At 55.4% G+C, this 21,090-nt stretch overlaps 2 protein-coding genes and 1 long non-coding RNA gene across 4 annotated transcripts; 1 reads left to right on the top strand and 2 right to left on the bottom strand.

The window, feature by feature from the left end:
* Positions 1–1,577: 1,577 nt before the first annotated feature.
* Positions 1,578–8,520, top strand: SYDE1 (synapse defective Rho GTPase homolog 1). The gene is made up of 8 exons (XM_028519309.2): positions 1,578–1,741; positions 3,229–3,570; positions 3,684–4,328; positions 4,493–4,707; positions 5,362–5,488; positions 5,713–5,873; positions 6,606–6,831; positions 7,166–8,520. Exons 1-8 carry the CDS (start codon positions 1,654–1,656, stop codon positions 7,567–7,569), a joined length of 2,208 nt encoding a protein of 735 aa, XP_028375110.1. The 5' UTR covers positions 1,578–1,653; the 3' UTR covers positions 7,570–8,520.
* On the bottom strand, positions 4,965–6,772 carry LOC118502013. Its single transcript, XR_004904690.1, has 3 exons — positions 6,684–6,772; positions 6,043–6,127; positions 4,965–5,981 (listed from the first exon to the last, which is right to left on the bottom strand). It is a non-coding gene; the product is annotated as an uncharacterized LOC118502013 (long non-coding RNA).
* A 2-nt stretch (positions 8,521–8,522) lies between the features above and the next one.
* On the bottom strand, positions 8,523–20,554 carry ILVBL (ilvB acetolactate synthase like). Of its 2 annotated transcripts, XM_036032462.1 has the most exons (17): positions 20,360–20,410; positions 20,189–20,260; positions 19,720–19,864; positions 18,065–18,266; positions 17,814–17,941; positions 17,585–17,723; positions 17,384–17,495; positions 12,874–12,973; positions 12,641–12,738; positions 12,389–12,525; positions 11,283–11,417; positions 9,900–10,014; positions 9,642–9,811; positions 9,496–9,566; positions 9,345–9,416; positions 9,074–9,179; positions 8,523–8,957 (listed from the first exon to the last, which is right to left on the bottom strand). In XM_036032462.1, exons 3-17 carry the CDS (start codon positions 19,852–19,854, stop codon positions 8,779–8,781), a joined length of 1,899 nt encoding a protein of 632 aa, XP_035888355.1. In that variant the 5' UTR covers positions 19,855–19,864; positions 20,189–20,260; positions 20,360–20,410; the 3' UTR covers positions 8,523–8,778. The 2 variants fall into 2 exon arrangements, with proteins under 2 accessions (XP_035888355.1, XP_028375114.1); XM_028519313.2 differs by having other exon boundaries at positions 20,189–20,554.
* Between the last annotated feature and the right edge of the window lie 536 nt (positions 20,555–21,090).

Genomic DNA, 21,090 nt, shown 5'->3' on the forward strand with positions numbered 1-21,090 from the left:
AATGACAGCTGTAATCCGCACGTCTAAGAAGCTCCAAGAACTCAACGAGGATAAGCACCAAAATCTACATTAAGGCATATAAGCAAACACACCTTCTCTGTCCAGGCCTCCTGGCCACCCTGCCTGTCCAAGACTCCATCACCTGGCACTTGACCTCCTACCTAAACAGTCAGTGTGGACAAGACAGACAAGCATCAGGTGGAGACTCAGTCTCGACAGGATGCAGATAAACTAAGATAAACTAGAACAAACTACTACTGGTACTATTAAGTTCAAGCTGTGACAAGTATTCAAAGAAATACAGAGAGGTAATCATAACTAGATGGTGGTGTGCTGCCAGAAAAGGCCTCCCAAGGAGGTGCCACTGGAACTCAAGGATGAGGAAGGGGCAGCTTCAGAAGAACCAAGGCTTCTGAGGCAGGGGAAACTGCATGTGCAAAGGGCCTGGGGCAGGAGCAGTTTGATGTGAAGGAGTCCGAAAGACGAGGCTGAGGCGAGCGCCAAGGACACCAAAAGTTTTGCTGGGGCTGGATTTTGTTTGCAGGAATCTGGACTTCATCCCAGGTGTGGTGAGCAGTCACAAGACGACTGTTCAGCAGGGGTGTGCCACAATCTGACTCCAGCTTTTTAAGTCCACTCTGGGCGCTCAGCAGGGAATGGAATGTAGGGGTGAGGAGGGTTAAATTTCCCAAGACCACCACAAGGATCTCCCGTCCCACATCCTCTTGCACAAGGTCATCTTGACACATCTCCTGCAGAGAGGTGGGTCTATGCCCCCCGCCCCGGGAATCTGGTGCCTGAAGTGACACAGTGTGATATTTGAGGGTGGGTGGATCAGGAAAGGTAATGCAGCTTCTGCCCTGTTCACTTTTGGAGCAGTGGGCGGCTCTGTGAGAAGCCCGCCTCCCTCTTGGGTAGGCGCATAGGTGCCCGCGCCCGCAGCTGGCGGCAGTTGCGGGCCTGTGAGTGCGGTGCCTCCAGATGCTTCGAACCCCTAGCGATTGTGTCACCTCTAAACCTCGGGGACTTTTCAACTGAGGGACAGGGACGATCAGTGTCGGCTCTGCCCTGCCCCAGCTCCTGATGCGCGGCATCCGTGAGCATCAGGCAACAGCTGTTCAAGGCCACTGCATTTGGGCGTGATTTGTTAAATAGCGGTAGTAACTGGAATTGGGGAGGAGGAAGGCACGGGGGTGGCATCCAGGAGACCAAGGAAGAGGGGTGCCTTTGGAAGGGGTGATGCCAGGGCTTACAACAGGTTAGAGCAGCGGGTGGGGGCAGGAGAAGGGATACGTGCAGGATCTGTTTTGGAGGTACAGCCAAGAGAACCAGTGATCATTAAAGAAGAGCGGGAAAGAGGGAAGACGAGGTCCGCGAGCTGCGCCATGATACATCCCTACTGGAGTTGGAGCCAGGAAGGCAGCCCAGAGCCCCCCTTCCCTACCCTACCGTCCAAGCGACTACAACTCCCAGCATCGCTCGCTCAGGCCGCGGGAAGGGAAAAAAAAGTTTGGGCCAAGCATTCCCGGAATGCGCTTCCTGCTGGCTTTGGGCGCGGGGCGGCCGGGCGGGGCAGGGTGGCCGGGCGGGGCGGCCGGGCGGGGGGCGGCGCAGCCGGACCCAGGGCGCACTCGGCCCGGCCGGGGCCCCAGCATGGCCGAACCGCTGCTCCGGAAAACCTTCTCCCGTCTGCGGGGCCGGGAGAAACTTCCCCGGAAAAAGTCGGACGCGAAGGAGCGCGGTGAGCGGGACAGGGGGCCGAAGGAGAGGGTGCCAAGCCCCGCCCGGTCTGGAGGGGGTCCCGGGGCCCAAGGCGAGTCTGCTGGAGGGGCAGAGGGAGCCCTCGGAGCCCTCTGCGGGCTGGAGTGGGGGATCTGGGACGAGAAGGGGTCCTGGAAGGAAGGGGCTGTGGGGAGAGGGGCGCGGACCGTTACTTGCGCGTAGCCCGGGATGCCAGCGCTGCGGACTCCTTGGGAGGCCCTGGAGGGGGCCTCGCCCCTGACAGGAAATGGGGCCAAAACGGAGAGCCTGGAGAGTGGAGGGAGGAGGGGATGGGAAGCTGGGACACTGGAGCCCAGTCACAGCAGGGGTCACCCAGAGCCCTGGAGACCGAGGATAGACGGGCGAAGATGGGCGCACTTCTGCAGGAGGCAGAGACCTGGCGCATTCATCACAGTAGGCAGCCCCATTCCCCTCTCACCTATTACCCAACGACTGCAGTCGCATCCACCTTAAGCGGCCCCAGGAAACTGTCCCCTTGATACAGGTGGGGAAACTGAGTCACCGAGCGACTGGGTCATTTGCCCAGGGTTAGTTAAGTGACTTCAACAGCTCTTTGGACTATGCTCCTAATAGAGACCTGGGAAAGAGTCCTGGGTGCTGGAAATCAGAGGTGAGGGAGAAGGGAGTCTGCCTGCGAGCAAGATGAGACCTTAAAGAAATGAGAGCTTCGTAGGGCAGGAAGTCCGGGGAAGGAAGGAGTTAAAGGAGAGAGGCCAGATGACTCCTGGATCTGACCTTCCCTCAGGCCCTTCCCAAAGATCCCCAGAGCAGAGAGCTGGGACTGGGTGCCCACGCACAAACACACACAGGAAACAGCCTGGGCTGTCGGAGAGGGGAGGCGCCAAGGTGGTGACCACGGGGTTCTGGTCTGGGCTGAGAGGTGGCCCGCTCCCCCGTCGGGGTGGAATGTGGAGGACAGGCGTGGTGGGGGCACAGGGGGAGGACACGCTGCAGGAAGGGAAATCCTTGTGCTCACTGTAGTGCCGGCTCCTGTCTTCCGAGCAAGCAAGCCGGAATCCACCGGGCGCTGTGTGCTTGACCAAACACGGGGGTCCAGGAAGTGCTCCCCAGGCCCAGCTCCCTGAAGCCCCCCTGGAGAGAGCATCGAATCCCCCCATGTCACAGGACAACACTGAGGGTCAGAGATGGGAAGGGACTTGCCCCAAGCCACCCAAGGAGAAGGGACAGGGTCAGGGCACCATGGCAGGGTTCCGGAGGAGGGTGGAGAATCAGAGCAGGGAACACAGAGCCCCACCACAGGACCCCTGAGGCTGGAGGCAGAGGGATGGTAGGGACGGCGGGACTGAGATGGAGTGGACTCTAAGCTGGTAACCAATCCCATTACAAACAAACATCCCAACCCCTGCTGGGGGAAGAGCCTGGGCTGGGGCTTCTCTTTTGTGGGAGTGGGCTGGGTCTGGGTCTCACTCCCTCGCTCTCTGTCAGGCCACCCAGTCCATCACCCGGAGCCCAGCCCTCCAGAGCCAGAGCCCCAGGCCCTCGAAGGGCCCCAGGCCGGAGCAGAGGGCCCCCCCAGCCCTGAGGCATCTCGAAGTCCCTCTCGGGGAGCCTACCTGCAGAGCCTGGAGCCCAGCAGTCGAAGATGGGTGCTGGGCGGGGCCAAGCCAGCAGAGGAGGCTGCTTTGGGGCCTGGGGCACCTGGCAGCGGGGAGCCTGCAGGAGAGATCTGGTACAACCCCATCCCTGAGGAGGACCCCAGACCCCTGGCACCTGAGCCCCCAGGACCACAGCCAGGCTTGGCTGAGCCAGAGGGCCTGGCCCCACAAGGTGAGCACAAGCCTCACCCACCCCTCATCTCAACCCTCCACCCTGGCTCCCCAAGATGACCACAGGCCTCAGCCCCATTCCATGCTGAACCCTGAGGTCTGCTGTTCCCACAGATGTGGCCCCTGCCAACTCCCCAGCCAAAGCTTCTCGAACCAAGTCCCCAGGCCCTGCCAGGCGCCTCTCCATGAAAATGAAGAAGCTGCCAGAGCTACGGCGCCGCCTGAGCCTGCGGAGCACGCGGGCTGGCCGAGAGCGCGAAAGGGCCGCCCCCGCTGGCTCCGTCATCAGTCGTTACCACCTGGACAGCAGCGTAGGCACCCCCGGGCAGGCAGAAGTGGCGGGGGGTGCTCGGGGCCTGCGCGCCGGGTACCTCAGTGATGGTGACTCACCAGAGCGTCCAGCGGGGCCCCCGTCGCCCACCGCCTTCCAGCCCTATGAGGTGGGCCCATCAGCCCGGGCGCCCCCTGCCGCACTCTGGGGCCGCCTCAGCCTACATCTGTATGGGCTGGGGGGTCTGCGGCCGGCACCTGGGGCCACCCCGAGAGACCTCTGCTGCCTGCTGCAGGTGGATGGGGTGGCCAGGGCCCGCACCGGGCCGCTGCGCGGAGGGCCAGACTTCCTGCGGTTGGACCACACCTTCCACCTGGAACTCGAGGCTGCCCAACTACTGCGAGCCATTGTGCTGGTGTGGGATCCCTGTGTGCGGCGGCACCGGCCCTGTGCCCAGGGCACTGTGCTGCTTCCCACAGTTTTCCGAGGTAGGATGCATGGCCCGGGGGGAGAAGCGGTAGGGTAAGGGATTCAGCCCTCCTCCAGAGTGCCCAGGGTGCCAAGCTCAGGGTGGGGGTGTGGCTTGAAGTAGGAGGCCAGGGCACAGGAGCCAGTGGGGGCAGACCCCACTCAAGTCCCCTTGTGTCTTCAGGGTGCCAGGCCCAGCAGCTGGCCGTGCGCCTGGAGCCCCAGGGGCTGCTATATGCCAAGCTGACCCTGTCCGAGCAGCAGGAAGTACCCAACAGAGCTGAGCCCCGTGTCTTTGGGCTGCCCCTGCGTCTGCTGGTGGAGCGGGAGCAGCCCCCAGGCCAGGTGCCCCTCATCATTCAGAAGTGTGTTGGGCAGATCGAGCGCCGAGGGCTGCGGGTGAGCCTCTCGCCCCACACCCCAGCTAGTCCCCAGACCTCAGATCCACTCCCCAGGACACAGAGGCCAGGCCTTGCCGCCATCCCTACCCTATCTGAAATACTCTGGGCTCCAGTTCCAGCCTAGACAAGGTCAGGAGGCTCTCCTAGACCACAGCACCTTGCCTGGCACCTACGGGTCATCCACCCACTTAGTGACATGGGGTCCCAATCCTCTGGAGCTCAGAGTCTCATGGCAGAAAAGACGTGACTCCAATAATAACTCACAAATGTAAGATTATGGCTGGGACAAGAGTGAAGAAGCTGGGAGAACTTAAAGTAGGACTTCACCTGCTGGTTGGGGTAGTCAGGGAAGGCATCCTAAAGGAGGTAACAAGTGAGCTGAGGAGGAGTCAGAAGTTCCTAAATCAAAGGATGTGGGTATCAAGACAAGTGATCCAAGCAGAGGGTTTACAGGTCCAGGTTGTCCAGACAGCCAGGTGGGGACCCTATGACAAGTGTCAGAGGAGCAGGAAGGCAGCCATTGAGGCTACAGCTAGCCCCCGAACTCGTAGCCAACTGCCACCCTGAGCCAGAACTCCAGTCCCCTCCCCACTGGGCCCTGATCAGTCTGTGGCCCCAGTGAGAAGCCATTCCCCTCTGCTCCCACACCTAGGTAGTGGGGCTCTACCGTCTGTGCGGCTCGGCAGCTGTGAAGAAAGAGCTTCGGGACGCCTTTGAGCGGGACAGTGCAGCTGTCTGCCTCTCCGAGGACCTGTACCCCGATATCAATGTCATCACTGGTCAGCACGCCTCTTCCCCACCAGCACCCCATCCCTGCCTGCTCTTCATTCAACCCTCACTTCATGGCAGTCCCTGTTGCCCCTCTGGGACCTCACCTCTTCTGTCGGGTCTTGTTTTCACCTTCCTGCACCTGTCCTCCTCTTTCCCCATCCCCATCCCCAGCCAACCCCTCCAGCCTCAGAAGTCAGGGTTGCCCTGACCAGAATGGGCCCTGTGTCCACAGGCATCCTCAAGGATTATCTTCGGGAGTTGCCCACCCCACTCATCACTCAGCCCCTCTATCAAGTGGTGCTGGAGGCCATGGCCCGAGGGCCCCCGAGCAGGGATCCCCCCAGCACTGAGGGTACCCGTGGGCTCCTCAGTTGCCTGCCGGATGTGGAGAGGGTGAGTTGGGCCCCGGGTAAGAGTGGGACAGGGAGTGGGCTGAATAGAACAGTTCACCCATGTCTGGGCTGGTGATAGCCATGAGTTTGTGGCATCAGAAGGTAGATGCTATTAGTATCCCCACTAAATAAATGTGGAAACCGAGACCCAAAGCAGTTGAGTGCATTACCCAAGTTGCACAGCCAGATTATATCAAAAACACAGGCTCTAGCACTGGCCGGTGTGGTTGTGGCTCAGTTAGTTGGAGCATCATCCTATAAGTGAAAGGTCGCAGGTTCAATTCCCTGTCAGGGAACATACACACGTCGTGGGTTCGGTCCCCAGTTGGGGCACCTACAGGAGGCAGCTGAATCAATAAGCATGTCCTCAGGTGAGGATAAAAACAAAACAAAACACAGATTCTGAACACAGGTCTGTCAACATACCACAAGGAAGGTTCCTGGCTATGGGATCCTGGACAAGACCAGACCTTCTCTGTGCCTCAATACCCTCATCTATAAAATGGGATTAATACCAACCCTTCCTAAAATACAAAGGAGTGGGTTCAAGTCCAAGCTTTGCCATTCCAAAGCTGTTACCTTTGGTCTCCCCTCCAGCAAAATGGGATCATAATACTAACACCTAATGGTTAAGTCTTAGCTCCGTCATCTCCCAGCTATGAGACCTTGAACCTCAGTTTCCCCATTTTGACACGCTTAAGTCTCCCTCACGTCTTCCCAACTCTTTTCTCAGGCCACACTGACGCTTCTCCTGGACCATTTGCGCCTGGTCTCCTCCTTCCACGCCCACAACCGAATGACCGCGCAGAACCTGGCAGTGTGCTTCGGGCCCGTGCTGCTGCCGGCCCGCCAGGACCCTGGCAGGTCCCGTATCCGCAGCTCTGGCCCGGGCCTTACCAACACCGTAGACTTCAAGCGTCACATCGAAGTTCTGCACTACCTGCTGCAGGCGTGGCCAGGTGAGTCCGACCCCTGGCCTGCACCGCCAGTCCGAGCCAGGCCGCCGAGGGAATGCTTTCTCTGGTAACCAATCAGAGTCTCGGGTTTCAAACAAGCTACGCCCCTTCATCAGAGTAAACAGTTCAGATCCAGCCAATCCTTGCTTTATGCTGCCTCTTAACATGCCAATCAGGTTGCCTAAAGCAACCAGCTCAGCCAATGAAGTTGTGATAGGTCGGAGTTTCTGCCTTTCGACAAACCAGTCAGGGGCCTGGTTACCTAAGTAGCCAATCACAGGCTTGGCTGCCCGTGGCGGTGCGTAATTTCATCATAAGCCCCTCTCTCCCTTAACAGATCCCTGCAGGTCTCCAGAGGCTCCGGGCTTTGCCCCGTACCTGCGGCCCAAACCACAGCCGCCGCTGCACTTGCCGCTGGCAGCCCCCGAAGTAGTGACTCGTCCCCGCGGCCGGGGCGGTCCCGAGAGCCCCCCAAGCAACCGCTACGCTGGAGACTGGAGCGTTTGCGGGAGGGACTTTTTGCCCTGTGGGCGGGACTTTCTGTCTGGGCCGGACTACGATCACGTGACGGGCAGCGACAGTGAAGAAGAGGATGAGGAGGCTGGTGAGCCCACCGGCACCGCCGACTTTGAGGATGATTTCGAGGCGCCTTTCAACCCGCACCTGAACCTCAAAGACTTTGACGCCCTCATCCTAGACCTGGAGAGAGAACTTTCTAAGCAAATCAATGTGTGCCTCTAAGCCGGGCGGGGCAGGACCCCTGTTGCTAAGGGCCCAGCTTCTGATAAGGAGGTCCTGAACTACAGAAACAGACCAGACCAGTCTGTCAGGCATAGCTCCTGATTGCTGGGGAGTTGCCTAGTGACCAGCCAGCCAGATGTTGAGACTCATTTCTCGTTTCCAGTGCTAAATTATTTGGGTACTGGTTGCAAAGGCCAGGGACTGGATATTTTGGGACGAGCTGTTTTGACTATCTTCTCTAAGTACCAAGGGCTTCTCCCGCTTGCTGGGCTGGCCTCTCTTGCCTCCCCTTTACTGGGGAAACACCAGTTAATGTGAGCATCACCCTGGGATGGTCAGAGACCCCCACTCCCAGTCAATTCTTTTGCTGCTGGCAACCAAATCAGTATTAGCTTTGAGCACTGCACTCTGTCTCTCCCTCCCTTGGAGGGTCCAAGGACTATGAGGAGGCTCTGTTTCGGGCAGGGTCAAGAACAGCCCCTACCAGACTCCAGCTGGATAGGGACAGCCTGGGGCTTGTAGAAAAACAGCTGTTCCCCCACTCTTTCCCAGGGAAAACCCCCACAATTGCCTCAAAGCAGCTGGCCCCTTACTTCCCCAATTCTTCCTCAATCCTTAAAGAAATTGAGCACTTATGAGACCTCCCTCTTGGAGGGGCCCCACCTGAAGCGTCAGGCTGGGGGCACTTTGGTACGGACCATATTTATTGCCTCCGTGCATGTGTCTGTGTGTGAGGATGAGTGTGGATGGGCATCTTTGCAGTAGGCATGTGGGGCTCTTTCAGGGACCATGGGGGGAGGGGGCAGGGCGGCTCATAATGCTAAGCACCCTGAAATCTCCAGCACTGGTGCCTCAGTGGGTCCCAGAGTTCCAGTGGGAGAGTAAGGTCCCCTCCTGTCTCCTCCCTCTCCCCCTCACATCTTTGTGAACAATAAATCAATATGCACAGGTTCTGGGATGAGTACTTGGGCCCAGATGGTTTATTTAGTGTGTAAGAAAAGAGAAAAAGGGCACAATTGGGCCCACCAAGAAAAGCCCCAGGGTTCTCCAGAGCTTTCAGGGAGGCTCAGCCCTGACCCCTCCGGCCCCTGCCTGTCTTCAGGCAGGGTTGTAGGGTCACTAGGCCTCACAGGGTAGGCCCAGAACAGGCAAAGACGAGACTCCAGACCAGCTTGGCAGTCCAAGGGTGGGAAGGCACCCAACAAGGCCCTACACAGCAATGGAGCCATCGCGGAAGTCCGTCCTCCCAATGAGAATGTTGACTACGACCGGGTGGCCATCTTGGCACTTCTGCTGGGCATCACGAAGCACCTTGACCACCTGATCCTCATTCTCCCGTGACAGCAGCAAGCCCTGAGCCCCCAGGCCCATGGCTGCTTTGTGATAATCTAAAAGGGGAGGTCAAGTCAGATGGTGGCAGGGACCCAGCCGACCATGCAGCCAGCCCAAGGGAGAAACACACCCAGCAAGGCTGGAAATAGCCCCCCCAAGCCAGCCCCCTTACCAGTGTAGGCCAAGCCACAGGCCACATTGCTGCCCAAACACGGCACCTGCTCCCTGGAAATCTGGGTCCAGCCAGCATCATTCCCTATCAAGGCCATCACTGGGATCTGCAGGGAGAAGATAAGGCCAGGCTACAACATTCAGCCCCCAGGCTTGGCCAGCTAGATGACAGAGAGATAGGTCCCCCACCAGACAGAAGCAACTCCCTCCCCAGCCCAGCCCTAATGACATCTCCCAGAACCCCCAGCCTTTCCCTGGGGCAGCCCGGTTACCTTGTGTCTGACAAAGGTGTCAAATTCGATGAGGCTGTACCCAAAAGCTCCATCCCCAAACAGGCACCAGACCTGAGGTAGGACAGAAATGGTTGGGGTAGTTCATGGCCCAGAAAGCAGCAAGCCTCCTGCCTCCAGTGCCCTGACTCACCTCAGCATCTGGCAGGCATAATTTGGCCCCAAGTGCAAATCCTGCACCAACCCCCAGAGTCCCGAAGGCCCCTAGGAAACGAAGAGAAGGTAGGTATGAAGGGGCCTGGATGGCACAAAATTCCCCAGGGGTAGGCCCTTCCTTACCAGGATCGAGCCAGCGCAGTGGGCCACGGGGCTGTACCATGTGGGCAGCAGTACCCACAAAGTCCCCGCCATCCACCACCAGAATTGAGTTGTCAGGCAAAGTTTCCTCCACCAACTGCAGCACTCGCACCGGGTTCAGGTGCTGGGCTACAGGCATCATCGCCTTCTCCCTGCATTGGAGCAGTACAGGTCAGCAGGGTCAGCAGCGGACCCTGCTGGGAACCCACCACCCTCTATGGCCACTCCACCAGCCCCCACCGAATGGACTGCTCCTTCTGTCGGTCAGCTTGCTGAAGCTCCTCTGCCCAGTCTGAGGCCCATGTCTGGCCCTGAAGGCCCTCCACCAGCTTCAACATGAAGGAACCCACGTCTCCTGGAGAAAGAAGAGGGCACAGCTGTAGAGAGCTGGCTTCCTCCTGCCTTTCCAGCACCAGAGGCTCAAAGACAGCAGGAAGTCAACAGCAGCACTGGAGCAGGAGGCATGGAGGTGGACCAGGAATGCTCATTGGGCAAAATGGGCAAAACGCACCCCAGAGCCTCTGGAACCAGGTTAAGGCAGCAGGGATGAAAGGGAGGGCAAGGCTGGAGAAACAAGATGCACAAAGCAGATTAGCAACCCAAGCCAACCTCATCACCAGCCTCCCCATCATCTGCCTCCCCATCATACCCCAGACCATACAATCCTAGCAACTCTTCCCCTGAAAGATATCACTAAAACCACCTCCATCTGCCAAGCACATCTCTACAACCCAGGCATGAGAGTACTTGTGAACAAATACACAAGCTGGTGATGATGTACTTTTCATCATCTCCATTCAGAAATAATATCCTGCCCCTGGATGGTAGGGCTCAGTGGATTGAGTGCCAGCCTGCAAACCAAAAGGTTGCAGGTTCGATTCCCAGTCAGGGCACATGCCTGGGTTATGGGCCAGGTCCCCAGTTGGAGGTGTGCAAGAGGCAACCAATGGATGTTTCTCTCCTCTTCCTCCTTCCCTTCCCCTCTCTCACTGAAAGTAAATTTTAAAAATCTTAAAAAAAAAAAAAAGAAGTAATATTCTGGAGGATCAGAGCAGTTGAGCTTCTCCTCCCCATCCATCTCCAATCCAGGCCTTGTCATTTCTTAAATAACCCAACCCTGTTTAAAAGACCCCTTCACACCGCCTGGCCCCCTCCTACTGGCTGCCCACCCAGCTGCTACAGTGGGCCTTCCCAAACACAAATAAAATGGTGCCATTTCTCTGCTTGATGAGAGTTCCTGTCACCTACACTGCAGGGAAGTCCACGTCCTTGGAATGACAGGCAAGTCAAAGCAGAGCACAGAAAGGCCATGGAGGAAGACTGGACAGGGGCAGCAGGGATATGACAGGATGACAGAGGCCTCAGGGGCCAAGGAGTGAGCTCTCTGTCCTAACAGCAGCAGGCAGCATGCGCTGGTTTGCAGCCAGGGAACATGATCACACACACATTCCCAGGACTTCCCTCCAGTGCACACCCACCATTTGTTCATTCAGAAGCACCCATCAGTCTGAGAGCCAAAAATACATCTCTGGCTGACTGGGTTCCCCCTAGGGTAGAGTCCAGACCTAGAACCCAGCTCAAGCCAGGAGGAGGAGGACATATGCAGGGGCACTAGGGGCTCACCTTGCACAGCCTCCTGGGGCTTCCAGAACATGTCTGAGTTGATCAACATCTCTCTCCGGTTACGGTTGACAATGATGATCTTGCTGCTGTGGCTGAGGACACGGCCGTAGGATAGGCGGAAGTCACAGACAATTCCTGGGGCAGGGGATAGGGGAATAGTGGATGGAGCGCCACTGTCCTGGGGGTGCCCACTACCTAACTTAATCCACTGAGGCAGACTGTATTCAAAAGGGTACCTGTTCTTCACCTCTCCCTGGACCAGTGCCCCCTGCAGTGACTTTGTACCTCCCCAGCCTTTGAACTCGGGCTGGCCTCAGGATGTGCTCTGGCCAGCAGAATGTGTCAGAAATGCTTGCATGCATTTCTGAGACCAGGCTTCAATAAGCCTTGCAGCTTCCACTCTCTCTCTTAAATAACCTTGCTCCCTCAGCCCTACATGTTTCTCATCCTCCACCAATTAAACCAGCCCAGGCCAACCTGCTGGGTAATGAGGAACATGGAGGAGGAGGTAGGGAAGAATGAGAACTCAGAATCCTAGCTGAAGCCATGCTAGCCCAGCTAGAGCCCCAGCCAACCCCCAGGTATCTGAGCCAGTCCAGCCTGGATCAGCACAGCTGCCCTCCTGCCTCCCTGACATGAATGAATGAGCCCCGCCAAAACCAGAAAAACTACCACCTTACCTGTAGGTAGGTCTTGAGAAATAATTGCATTTTGAGGCACTGAGTGTAGGAATGGTTATTACACAGCAATAGCTAACTGATACAAGTACTATGTGTCTGAAAGTCTTCAAGGCACTTTATATGAAAATGTGTATGCCACAGGTGTATGTACTGTATAAAGTATAAACGCTGTATAACACATTCAGATGTAACTGCTGTGCAAAGTTCGATAGGGGCCCACTATCTGTGTCCTCCTTTGTGCAAAACCGGGTCATATCATGCAACTACAACCTGGCAAGAGTTCACCTGAATTTCAAATTCAGGGTTGTTCCAAACCCTTGAAAGGGGAAGGGGTGAGACCGGCAAGTACCAGACTAGCAGGGTTACAGGGTAAGGAGGGTCCTGGACATAGGGAAAGGGAAGGGTGGGGAGGAAGCCAAGGCCCACCTGCCAGGAGAACAACGTCTGCCTTCTTCAGGGCAGCACTGCGGTTCTGGCGGACGTGTAGAGGGTGGTTTCGGCCCAGCAGCCCCCGTGCCATCCCGCCCAGGAAGCAGGGGACACCCAGGGTCTCCATGGCATCCCTGCAGGTCCAGGTAAACAGAGGTGAGAGTGACCAAAGGCCTGCCCATCCCCATAGGTCACCAAGGGACCAGGGACCAGGAATGTGATAGTTAAGGAAGGGCTAAGGCTTCTCACCGAAGCTTGTCAGCGGGTGTCGGGGGCAGTAGGGCCTGGCTCCCCAACAGCACGAGGGGCCTTTTGGCCCGGCTCAAGATCTCCACACAGCGCTGAACCTGGGGCAAGAGGTAGAGCTCAAAGAGCTGACCCTGAGTCACCATCAGCCCCCAAGATCAAGGCCCCAATACTGACTAAAGGACATGCCATCCTGCTAGGTGGGGATCCCCAGCCAGGGAAGAGAGGCAGTTTACCTGCTGGGGAGGTGCCTGGGGAATGTCCAGAGGCAGGGGCCCCTCAGGTTGAGGCTCCCAGGCCCCTGCAAAGAGATTGGCCAGGTGATTCTCTAAGTACCTGCAAAAAGGAGAGGAAGGGGTGGTTACCAGGATTCCTTACTGGGTTTAAGGAACTGAAGCTGAATGGGAGAGCTGAAGGAAGAAAGGGGCCAGAAGGGAAGTGGGAGGGACACAGGGGTGGTCGAGCAATGGCCCAGGGACACAAAATCCCCAGTTACCAAGTCTCTTGTAGCCTGTTTCCCTCAGAAGCTTCTGATGACCACTCAAACCTGACACAGACCCTCAGAAACAAGTGACAGGCATGAGTCCCAGGATCAGGGCCATAGCTGTAGGGTCAGGTGGAGGTGGCTCTGCTGCTTCCTAGCTGTGTGACTTTCAGTGAGTGACTTAACCTTTCTGAGCATCCTGCTCTGTAAAATGTAAAAAGGAACCTTCCTCCCCAAGGTTCAGTGATCTATTCATTCAGGATAGAAAGCACTTAGCACAAGCATCAGTGATGTCAGTGGAAGCTACTGACATCATCGGTATGCTTTCCTCTTTCTCTGGCTTCCGACATTCACTTCTCTGTCTCCTTACTTGCTGGGTCACAGGGTCCCAACTCTTGGTGAGCCCTGTGCAGGCTCTGGAGATACACATAAATCCTGCTCAGCTCTGCCCTCAAGAATATCCAATCTGGCCAAAAACAGACACGTGGGTGTTGGCAGGAAGCAATCAGAACCAGAAGCTTCTGTTTCTCTTTGGAGGAGTCAAGACTGCAGAGAATGAGAAGATGGCCAAAAAAGAAACCAATGGGACCCCAACATGGAAAGAAATGGCACAGCACTTCTGATCACGATGGTGACATAAATAAACCTGGTTACTTGCTTTCTCACACAACCTCATCAAAATTACAACTAAACTACAGAACAGCCATCATTTAGAACTGCCTGAAATCTGACTGAATGGAAGCCCTACCACCACGGAATTAAAGAAGCAGCCACACTGAAACTGGTAGGAGGGGCAGAGAAACAAAACGGGCTGGTTCCACACCCACATGTGGCAGATAAAAATTGGGAGGGATATCTCAGCTACAGAAGCCCCCCTGAGGAGAGAGGGGTCCCAGCCCAGGGTTTCAGTGCCAGGAAGAGAAGTCTCCATAACTTCTGGCTGTAAAATCCAGCAGGGATTATGGCTGAGGGAGACAAGGGCTTCTGGAACCCCAGGAAGTACCTCTTAAAGGGCCCACACACAACTTACTCAGACTCACTCCCTCTGAGCTCCTGCACTGGGGCAGCAACTTAATAGACACCAGAGATATATGGGGAGGAACTAAATTGTCTGGTATCAGGGAAGAGCTAGAGGGGCAGCTTTCTCCCACACAGAAGTGCTGGCAGAGGCCATCGTTGCTTTGATGAGCCCTCCACACACAGAGCCAGCAGGCTGGTGCCATATCTGAGACTCCATCAACCTCGCTCACACGGTTTGCCCCACCTTGGGATTCCCTGAAGTGTGGCCTCACCCAACTTTCAAGCCTTTCCAATGTTTCCAGGGGCTTTTCCATACAAATGGTCTGTCTTGGCTCATGCTTCAGATTTTCCTAAAATCTCTCAAACAAGCAGCATCTGGCCTCAGCAAGCCCTGTAAGCACTTAGTGAGCCCTTCTCACTAAGTGGCCCCAGGCCTAGCACTAGTGGCAGTCAGCCTTGTTTCAAAGCTTGGCCTCACATGAGCACCTCTGAGCCCAGCACAAGTAGCAGCCATCTGCATATTGCTCTGTAGCTCATGCCAGGTGGCCCCGGGGAAGAACACAGGTGGCAACTGACATTGGCCTGCACCTCCTGCCTGGGGCTTCTGGGATATCTCCAAATGTACCAACATCCGAATCAGGGATGCCAAAAGTAGAAGAGAGAGCAAGAAATTGAAAGTCTATTTGAAAAAATAATGACAGGAAAATTCCCTAACTTGGTGAGGGAAATAGACATACAAGTCCGGGAAGTACAAAGAGCCCCAAACAAGATGAACCCAAAGAGGCTCACACCACGACACATCATAATTAGAATACAAAAGGTTAAAAACAAAGAGATAACCAAAAGCAGCAAAAGAAAAGCAGTTGGGCACCTAACAGGCAGTTCCCATAAGACTGTCAACTGATTTCTCAACAGAAACCTTGCATGGCAGAAGGGACTGCAGGAAATATTCAGGGTGATGAAAAGCAAGAACCTACAACCAAGATCACTCGACCTATTAAAGCCAGCATTTAGAATTGAAGAACAGAGAAAGAACCTCCCCGACGAGAGAAAGCTAAAGGAGTTCATCATCACCAAACCAGTATTATATGTAATGTTAAAGGGATGTCTTTAAGAAGAAAAAAAAAAAAATGAACAATAAAATGGTAAAAAAAAAAACCCACATTATCAACAATTGAATCTAAAAAACAAAATAAAAAAACAAGACAGAAACAGACTCATAGATACAGAGGACATTTTGACAAGTGCCAGATGGGAGGGGGGCTGAGGAATGGGTGAAAAAGGTGAAGGAACTGAGAGGTACAAATTGGTTGTTACAGAACAGTCAGGGACTACACAGCAGAGCACGGGGAATGCAGTCAGTATTATCCTAAAAATTATGTATGGTGTCAGATGGGTGCAAGACTTACCAGATGACCACAGTAAGTTATGTAATGTCTAATCACTGGGGTATACACCTGAAACTAACATAATAATGTATGTCAACTGTAATTGAAAACTTTTTAAAAAATTAATTTTAAAAAAAGGCAAGAGAAGAGCCGGATGTGCAAGAGGCTGAGGAGGGAAGCCTAAGAGAGAGAAGGATGGGAAGGCCAGGGAGCAAAGAGGCTGTCACAGCTACAGACCAGAAGCACTCAAGAACTCTGCCTCCCAGGTGTAGGAAACAACCACTTCCTATGTGTTACGACCCCAAACCCCCGTCTCTTTTTCTGGTTCCCTAACCATGTTGAAGGAAGGATAGGAGACACCTTGCCTTACAGCTGACATGACACTGGACCAAGCCCTGTTCTTATTTCAAGTATAATGGTTAATTTTTTTATGCTTCAGCATTTGCACTATGAAAACAATATCCTTTTATTCTTCACAGACCCTTCATCTGGAGAGAGAAAAGCAGGCAACATTCATCCATTTCGCACATGAGGAAGCTGAAGTCAAGAAAGGTTTAATCATGTTGCATGAAAGTCAAATCAGTATGCGGTACACCTTCAATGTATACAGGGCTGTCTCTCAATTTTATCTCAATAAAAAATGGGGGGTGGGGAGGTTTAATCATTTGCTCAACTTAACACAGCTGGTTAGCGACAGTCCTGAAATTTGAACCCTTATCCCTGGACTTTCGTTTCATTCACTGGAGATGGCACGTCGCTCTGTGCGAATCACTGAAGGCTGCTTCAGGCTGACTCCTCATGTGCACTAACAAGCTGGATTACCGAATGCCTAAAATACCTAAACTCAAAGTGTTGCTATAAAAGACACTGAGTAAAACCACTACTCCCTAAGCTGCCCCTCAAGGCACACCTCCCATGCCCTAGGGTCAGGACCTGTCTGTCTTGTTCGCTGATGTTGCCCATGCCCATCCTGGTACCCAGCATATAACAGCATTTGCTAACCATATGAAAAAGGATTGGAAGAATGAGGAGCAAGAATAGGCAAAGGGAAGGGACGTGGAAGGGAGGGGTAGAAAGAGAAGAATTGACTCTACCTCCTCCTCTTTCAGCCAGGCCCACCTCCACTATGACATACCTCCACTCAAACTGTGACCCCTTCCTATCTGCTGAACTGGAGGAAGCGCCCCTCAAACTCCTTAGCTCTTCTAAGAAAACCTTCAGGCTTGTCTCAGGCTAGTTCCACTACCCTGCTCTTTCTAGATCCTGGCCACTTGCCACTCAAAGCCCCGGAGTGAGCTGTGCCCACGTCACAGGCCTGCAGGGACCCACTGTCCTTTCTCCAGGAACTCATATGTGATCCGTCCTTATCTCTGCATCCCACAGCCACTACCCAGACCCAGGCCAGCATCACCTCTCATCCCAGGACCACCACACCTTCTCCTGGCTTCCCAACTTCCACCTAACCAACCACAGTCCATTCACCAACAGCAGCCAGAGGGACCAAATAAAAACCATCGGGGTATCCCACGCCTCTGATTAAGGTCCTGCAATGATCCTCAATGGATCTCAGATTGAAAATAAAACTGCAGGCACTCCCATTGGGCCATGCTCTAAACTCAGTGCCTGCCCTTCTCTTCACACACCTGCTGCCACCACACAGGCCCTTGCTTCCCCAGCCAAGTTGTTTGTGCCTCAGGACATTTGTATACGCTATACCCTCCACCTGGAATGCTCTTCCGAGGACTGGTTCCTCTCAACTGATGGGCAAATCAATGAATGGGTCAAAGGAGGGATAAATGCTGGCAGGAGGTTGCAGGAGAAGAAGGGAGGGCACGGTGGGAGTGGAGTACGCACCAAGAGACCACTCGGCCCATAAGGCCCTTGGGCGGCTTGGCTGGCACCATCTCCTTCTGGACCATGAAGTAGGGGTACAGCACATCTATGGGCAGCTCCACAAACACTGGGCCTACAGGGGCAGGGAGAACACTGAGCCTGCCAGTCTCCCCAGCCCCCAGGACCTAGGACCTTACCACTACCCAGCCCTCCACCACCTACCCGGGGTACCCGACTGAGCAACAGCCATTGCAGTCCTCAGAGTGGGCATGATGTCCCGCACCCTACGCACAGAAGCACAGAACTTGCAGAGTGGCTGGAACAAGGACATCTGATCAATGGCCTGGAGAGCGCCCCGGTTCTGGTGGAGACAGGGGTTTAGGGGAGTTACCATGTAAGGGAGCCCTTCGAGCCCCCCTGGAGCCCCCACCACCTCCTGAGGGTGGAGCACCTGCAGCAGAGTACTGGCAGCCCCACCCAGAAGCAGGACGGGGGACTGGGCTATCTGGGCATTCTTCACCGCCGTCACTGTGTTGGTGAGGCCAGGGCCTGCCGTCACTGCCGCCACACCCACCGTCCCTGGAACACAGACTCCGTCACTCTCTGCACCCACGCCCATCTTCCTGGCCACCCCCCAAAAAACTCTGCCCCTGAAAGACCCTCCCCCATCTCAGCCCCAAGCCCTCTCTGCTCTGCCCTCACCAGTCAAGCGGGCCACAGCATCAGCAGCAAACACGGCTGTGACTTCATGGCGTGTGTCCACCACACGGATGCCCAGCTTCTCACAGGCCACCAACACTGGGGAAATATGCCCACCGACCAGTGTGAAAAGGAACCTCACACCGTGGGCCCTCAGCACGGCAGCCACGCTCTCCCCGCCATGCCGGATGTTCTCCTTGTCCACCTGAACCCACAAAGGGGAAGAACAGGACTGTCAAGGACCAGGGCAAGGGTGCCAGAGCAGGTGGAAAGAGAGGCGAGGAAGGAGGGAAGGAGCAGGGTCAGAGGGTGGGGGACAACACATCATCTTACCAGATCCTCACATCACTACAGCTGACCCTTGAATAACACAGGGCGCAGGGGTATTGACCTCCTGCACAGTCAAAAATTCACAGATAACTTTTTTTGACTCCCCCAAAACTTAATTACATATAGCCTGTTAACCAGAAGCCTTATCAATAATATAAACAGTTAACTAACACGTATTTTGTAGGTTATATGTAATATATCCTATAGTCTTACAATAAAGTAAGCTAGGAGAAAAATGATGTTATTAAAAAAATCATAAGGACAATACATTTACTGTATTTTTTTTAATCAGCACATAAATGGACCCACATTAGTCAAGGGTCAACTGTATCCCCTCTTACAACTAAGGGGACAAACAGTTGCCCAAGCTAGAGTCAAAGTCCCATAAAACCCACACTGTTAAGCACCCTGCTCTGTTACACTGTCTCCCTGAGGATGGCAGGGCCATCAGGGAGAGAGGGGAGGGTGGCTCTGCAACACCCAGGGAAGGCTGGCCAACAGCACAAGGCACAGGTCATCAGCTCTGACTCCGGAACTGCCTGCCCTCCAGTATCAGGGCCTGGGAGCCAGACTGTTGACTCCAGCCTTCCAGGGTCCCTCCCACTTACTGGGCCAGGCCCAGTTGACAGGCTGCCAGCCACCAAGTGCCTGGCAGTGGGAGCAGCCTCCCAGCCCCAGCTTCCACACAGCACTGAACACCAGAGGCCTTTGCCTTAAAGCTTCACAAGTCCTCAAGGCCAGTGGCACTGCTTCTGTCTAGACGAGGAAGTACTGGGAAGGGGTCAAGGCTGCTGCTCCAGGCTAGGAGAGGAAAGATTGGGGAAAAGGTAAATTTCTGAGAGAGAAGCCAAGTAGTTCAGAGCCAGGTCTGCAGGGTCAGCTCTTCCCCAAAGAGGTCATCTGAAGTGAGCGACCACACAACCTCTCTGAGCCTCGGTTTTCTCTGAGGAAAATGCAGAAAGAAACATGGGCATCTATTCAGGGACTTGTTGGATATATGAGATAATCCCTCTGAAGCAATGAGCTCAGCAGAGAACAACTGTCGCAGCCACATCTTCTGGTGCTTGCCTCTGTAGCAGCAGCAATGACCCCAGCACTTTCAAGAAGCACTGCTCTGTGAAGAGGACTCGTGCCCTCTAGGGAAGGAGGGTGCTGAATGTCCTGACAGCTGTAACTTCCCCATTATCTCTTTCAAAGCAAAGTCCAGGGCCTATATGCTTGGCAATGGGGGCAAGGCCCTGGAAAGAATCTCCCGGCAGTCCCTCACATGGGGAGGTCAGTCCTCCTCTGGCTGCCCCCCAGCTCGCCTCCCATCGGTGCCCCCGCACCTTGTGCATCAACCGATTAAAGAGCCCCAGGCGGTGCGCGGCGCCCAGCACAGCAGCTACTAGCGTCCCACAGACCAGTAGTACGAAGGAGGGGAAGAAGCTCCCCGCAGGGGCGGCGGCCGCGAAGGTCTCCATAAGGTGACACCTAAAGGAGAAAGGGGAGTTACAGGGCCTGGACACAAACTACCCAGAAGAAAGCACTCCCGCTCTCCCACACGGGTTCCAAGCCACGCCTCTTTCCTGGAGTTTCTGCACAGCCAAGCCCCTTACACAGCTAAACTCAGGCCGGAGCCACACCCCTCAGGGTTCAAGGCCAAGCCTCCCGAGAGTCAGGCCACACCCCTCGGGATCCAGAGCGGAACCCCTCGCAAAGCTAGGTCCCACGCTTACATCGCCGCCACCACCCAAACTTGGGGACTACAGGTCGAAGCGACCACCAGGGCTTCAAAATAGTTATTTCCCCACTTACTTACTACTCAATGGATCGCCTCTCTTTTACGTCAAGGTGCCGAATCTCAGTCCCAGTGGAGAGGCCACCGGTCTACGTCACTAAGAACGATGAGGCCACGCCCTCTGGTTGGCGAGTGCTACCCTCTTCTTCAGCCAGGTCCCTCAGCAAGAGCCAGAGCTCAAGTCTGACCCTGACCCCTGGCCGCGAGTCGAGGTAGGTCGCGCCAGGCTGTTTCTCCAACTCCCCAGGTACTTCAACCTTCATCTACAAGAAAATGCGCTGATTCCAGAGGAATCCGGCGCCCTGTGCGTCACGTGACCTGGGCGCAGGGCCTTGCTCCTCCCCGGGACTGCAGCGCCTTGTGGTCCTGCCAGTCGCGCGTGCGCAGAGCCAAAGTCAGGCTCCAGGACACAAGTACCTCCTTTTCTCCTCTTTCGTAGACTCGCAGTGCAAGCCGCACACCCGTCTCACAGGAGGCCACGCCCATAGGCGTCTGCCATTTGCTAAGACCCTCTCGGGCCCACCTTCCGCAGCCTTCCATTGGCTCACGTTGCAGGCCCTTGTTCCGGGCCTTCCAAATCGAGTCCACTTTTCCCGCCATTGGTGTTGTATACCCCTTCAGGTTGGCTGCGTGTGGAAGGTCACGAACCAGCTGCCGGAGTCCACCATCTGGGGCCAGGTCCCAAACAAGTTTCGCCCCCTTTCTAACACCAGGTCCCGCCTCCTCGCCTACCGTAACCCCGCAAAGGCAGAGGCTCCGCTCCCTCACCCGTAGGTCCACCTCCGCCGTTGGTCCCACCCCACCTTTCGGGATTTCTCTGTCCCAGTGCTGGGGAGTGGACGTTCCAAAGCCTAGAAGTACCTGCTTAGAGCCCACGTTCCACTGTATTCCAGCCATCTGGCCTCGGCCACATGATCTC

The sequence above is a fragment of the Phyllostomus discolor genome, chromosome 8, assembly GCF_004126475.2.
Source record: "Phyllostomus discolor isolate MPI-MPIP mPhyDis1 chromosome 8, mPhyDis1.pri.v3, whole genome shotgun sequence".
NCBI classification, from domain to species: Eukaryota; Metazoa; Chordata; class Mammalia; order Chiroptera; family Phyllostomidae; genus Phyllostomus; species Phyllostomus discolor.

Coding starts and splice junctions, on each gene's coding strand:
- SYDE1 (XM_028519309.2), top strand. CDS start 1,654: ATGGCCGAACCGCTGCTCCGGAAAACCTTCTCCCGTCTGCGGGGCCGG. Junction 3,571..3,683: donor AGAGGGCCTGGCCCCACAAG/GTGAGCACAAGC, acceptor CTGTTCCCACAG/ATGTGGCCCCTGCCAACTCC. Junction 5,874..6,605: donor GCCTGCCGGATGTGGAGAGG/GTGAGTTGGGCC, acceptor CTCTTTTCTCAG/GCCACACTGACGCTTCTCCT.
- ILVBL (XM_028519313.2), bottom strand. CDS start 19,854: ATGGAGACCTTCGCGGCCGCCGCCCCTGCGGGGAGCTTCTTCCCCTCC. Junction 12,526..12,640: donor ACACCCGCTGACAAGCTTCG/GTGAGAAGCCTT, acceptor CTGGACCTGCAG/GGATGCCATGGAGACCCTGG. Junction 9,417..9,495: donor TATGCCTGCCAGATGCTGAG/GTGAGTCAGGGC, acceptor GTCCTACCTCAG/GTCTGGTGCCTGTTTGGGGA.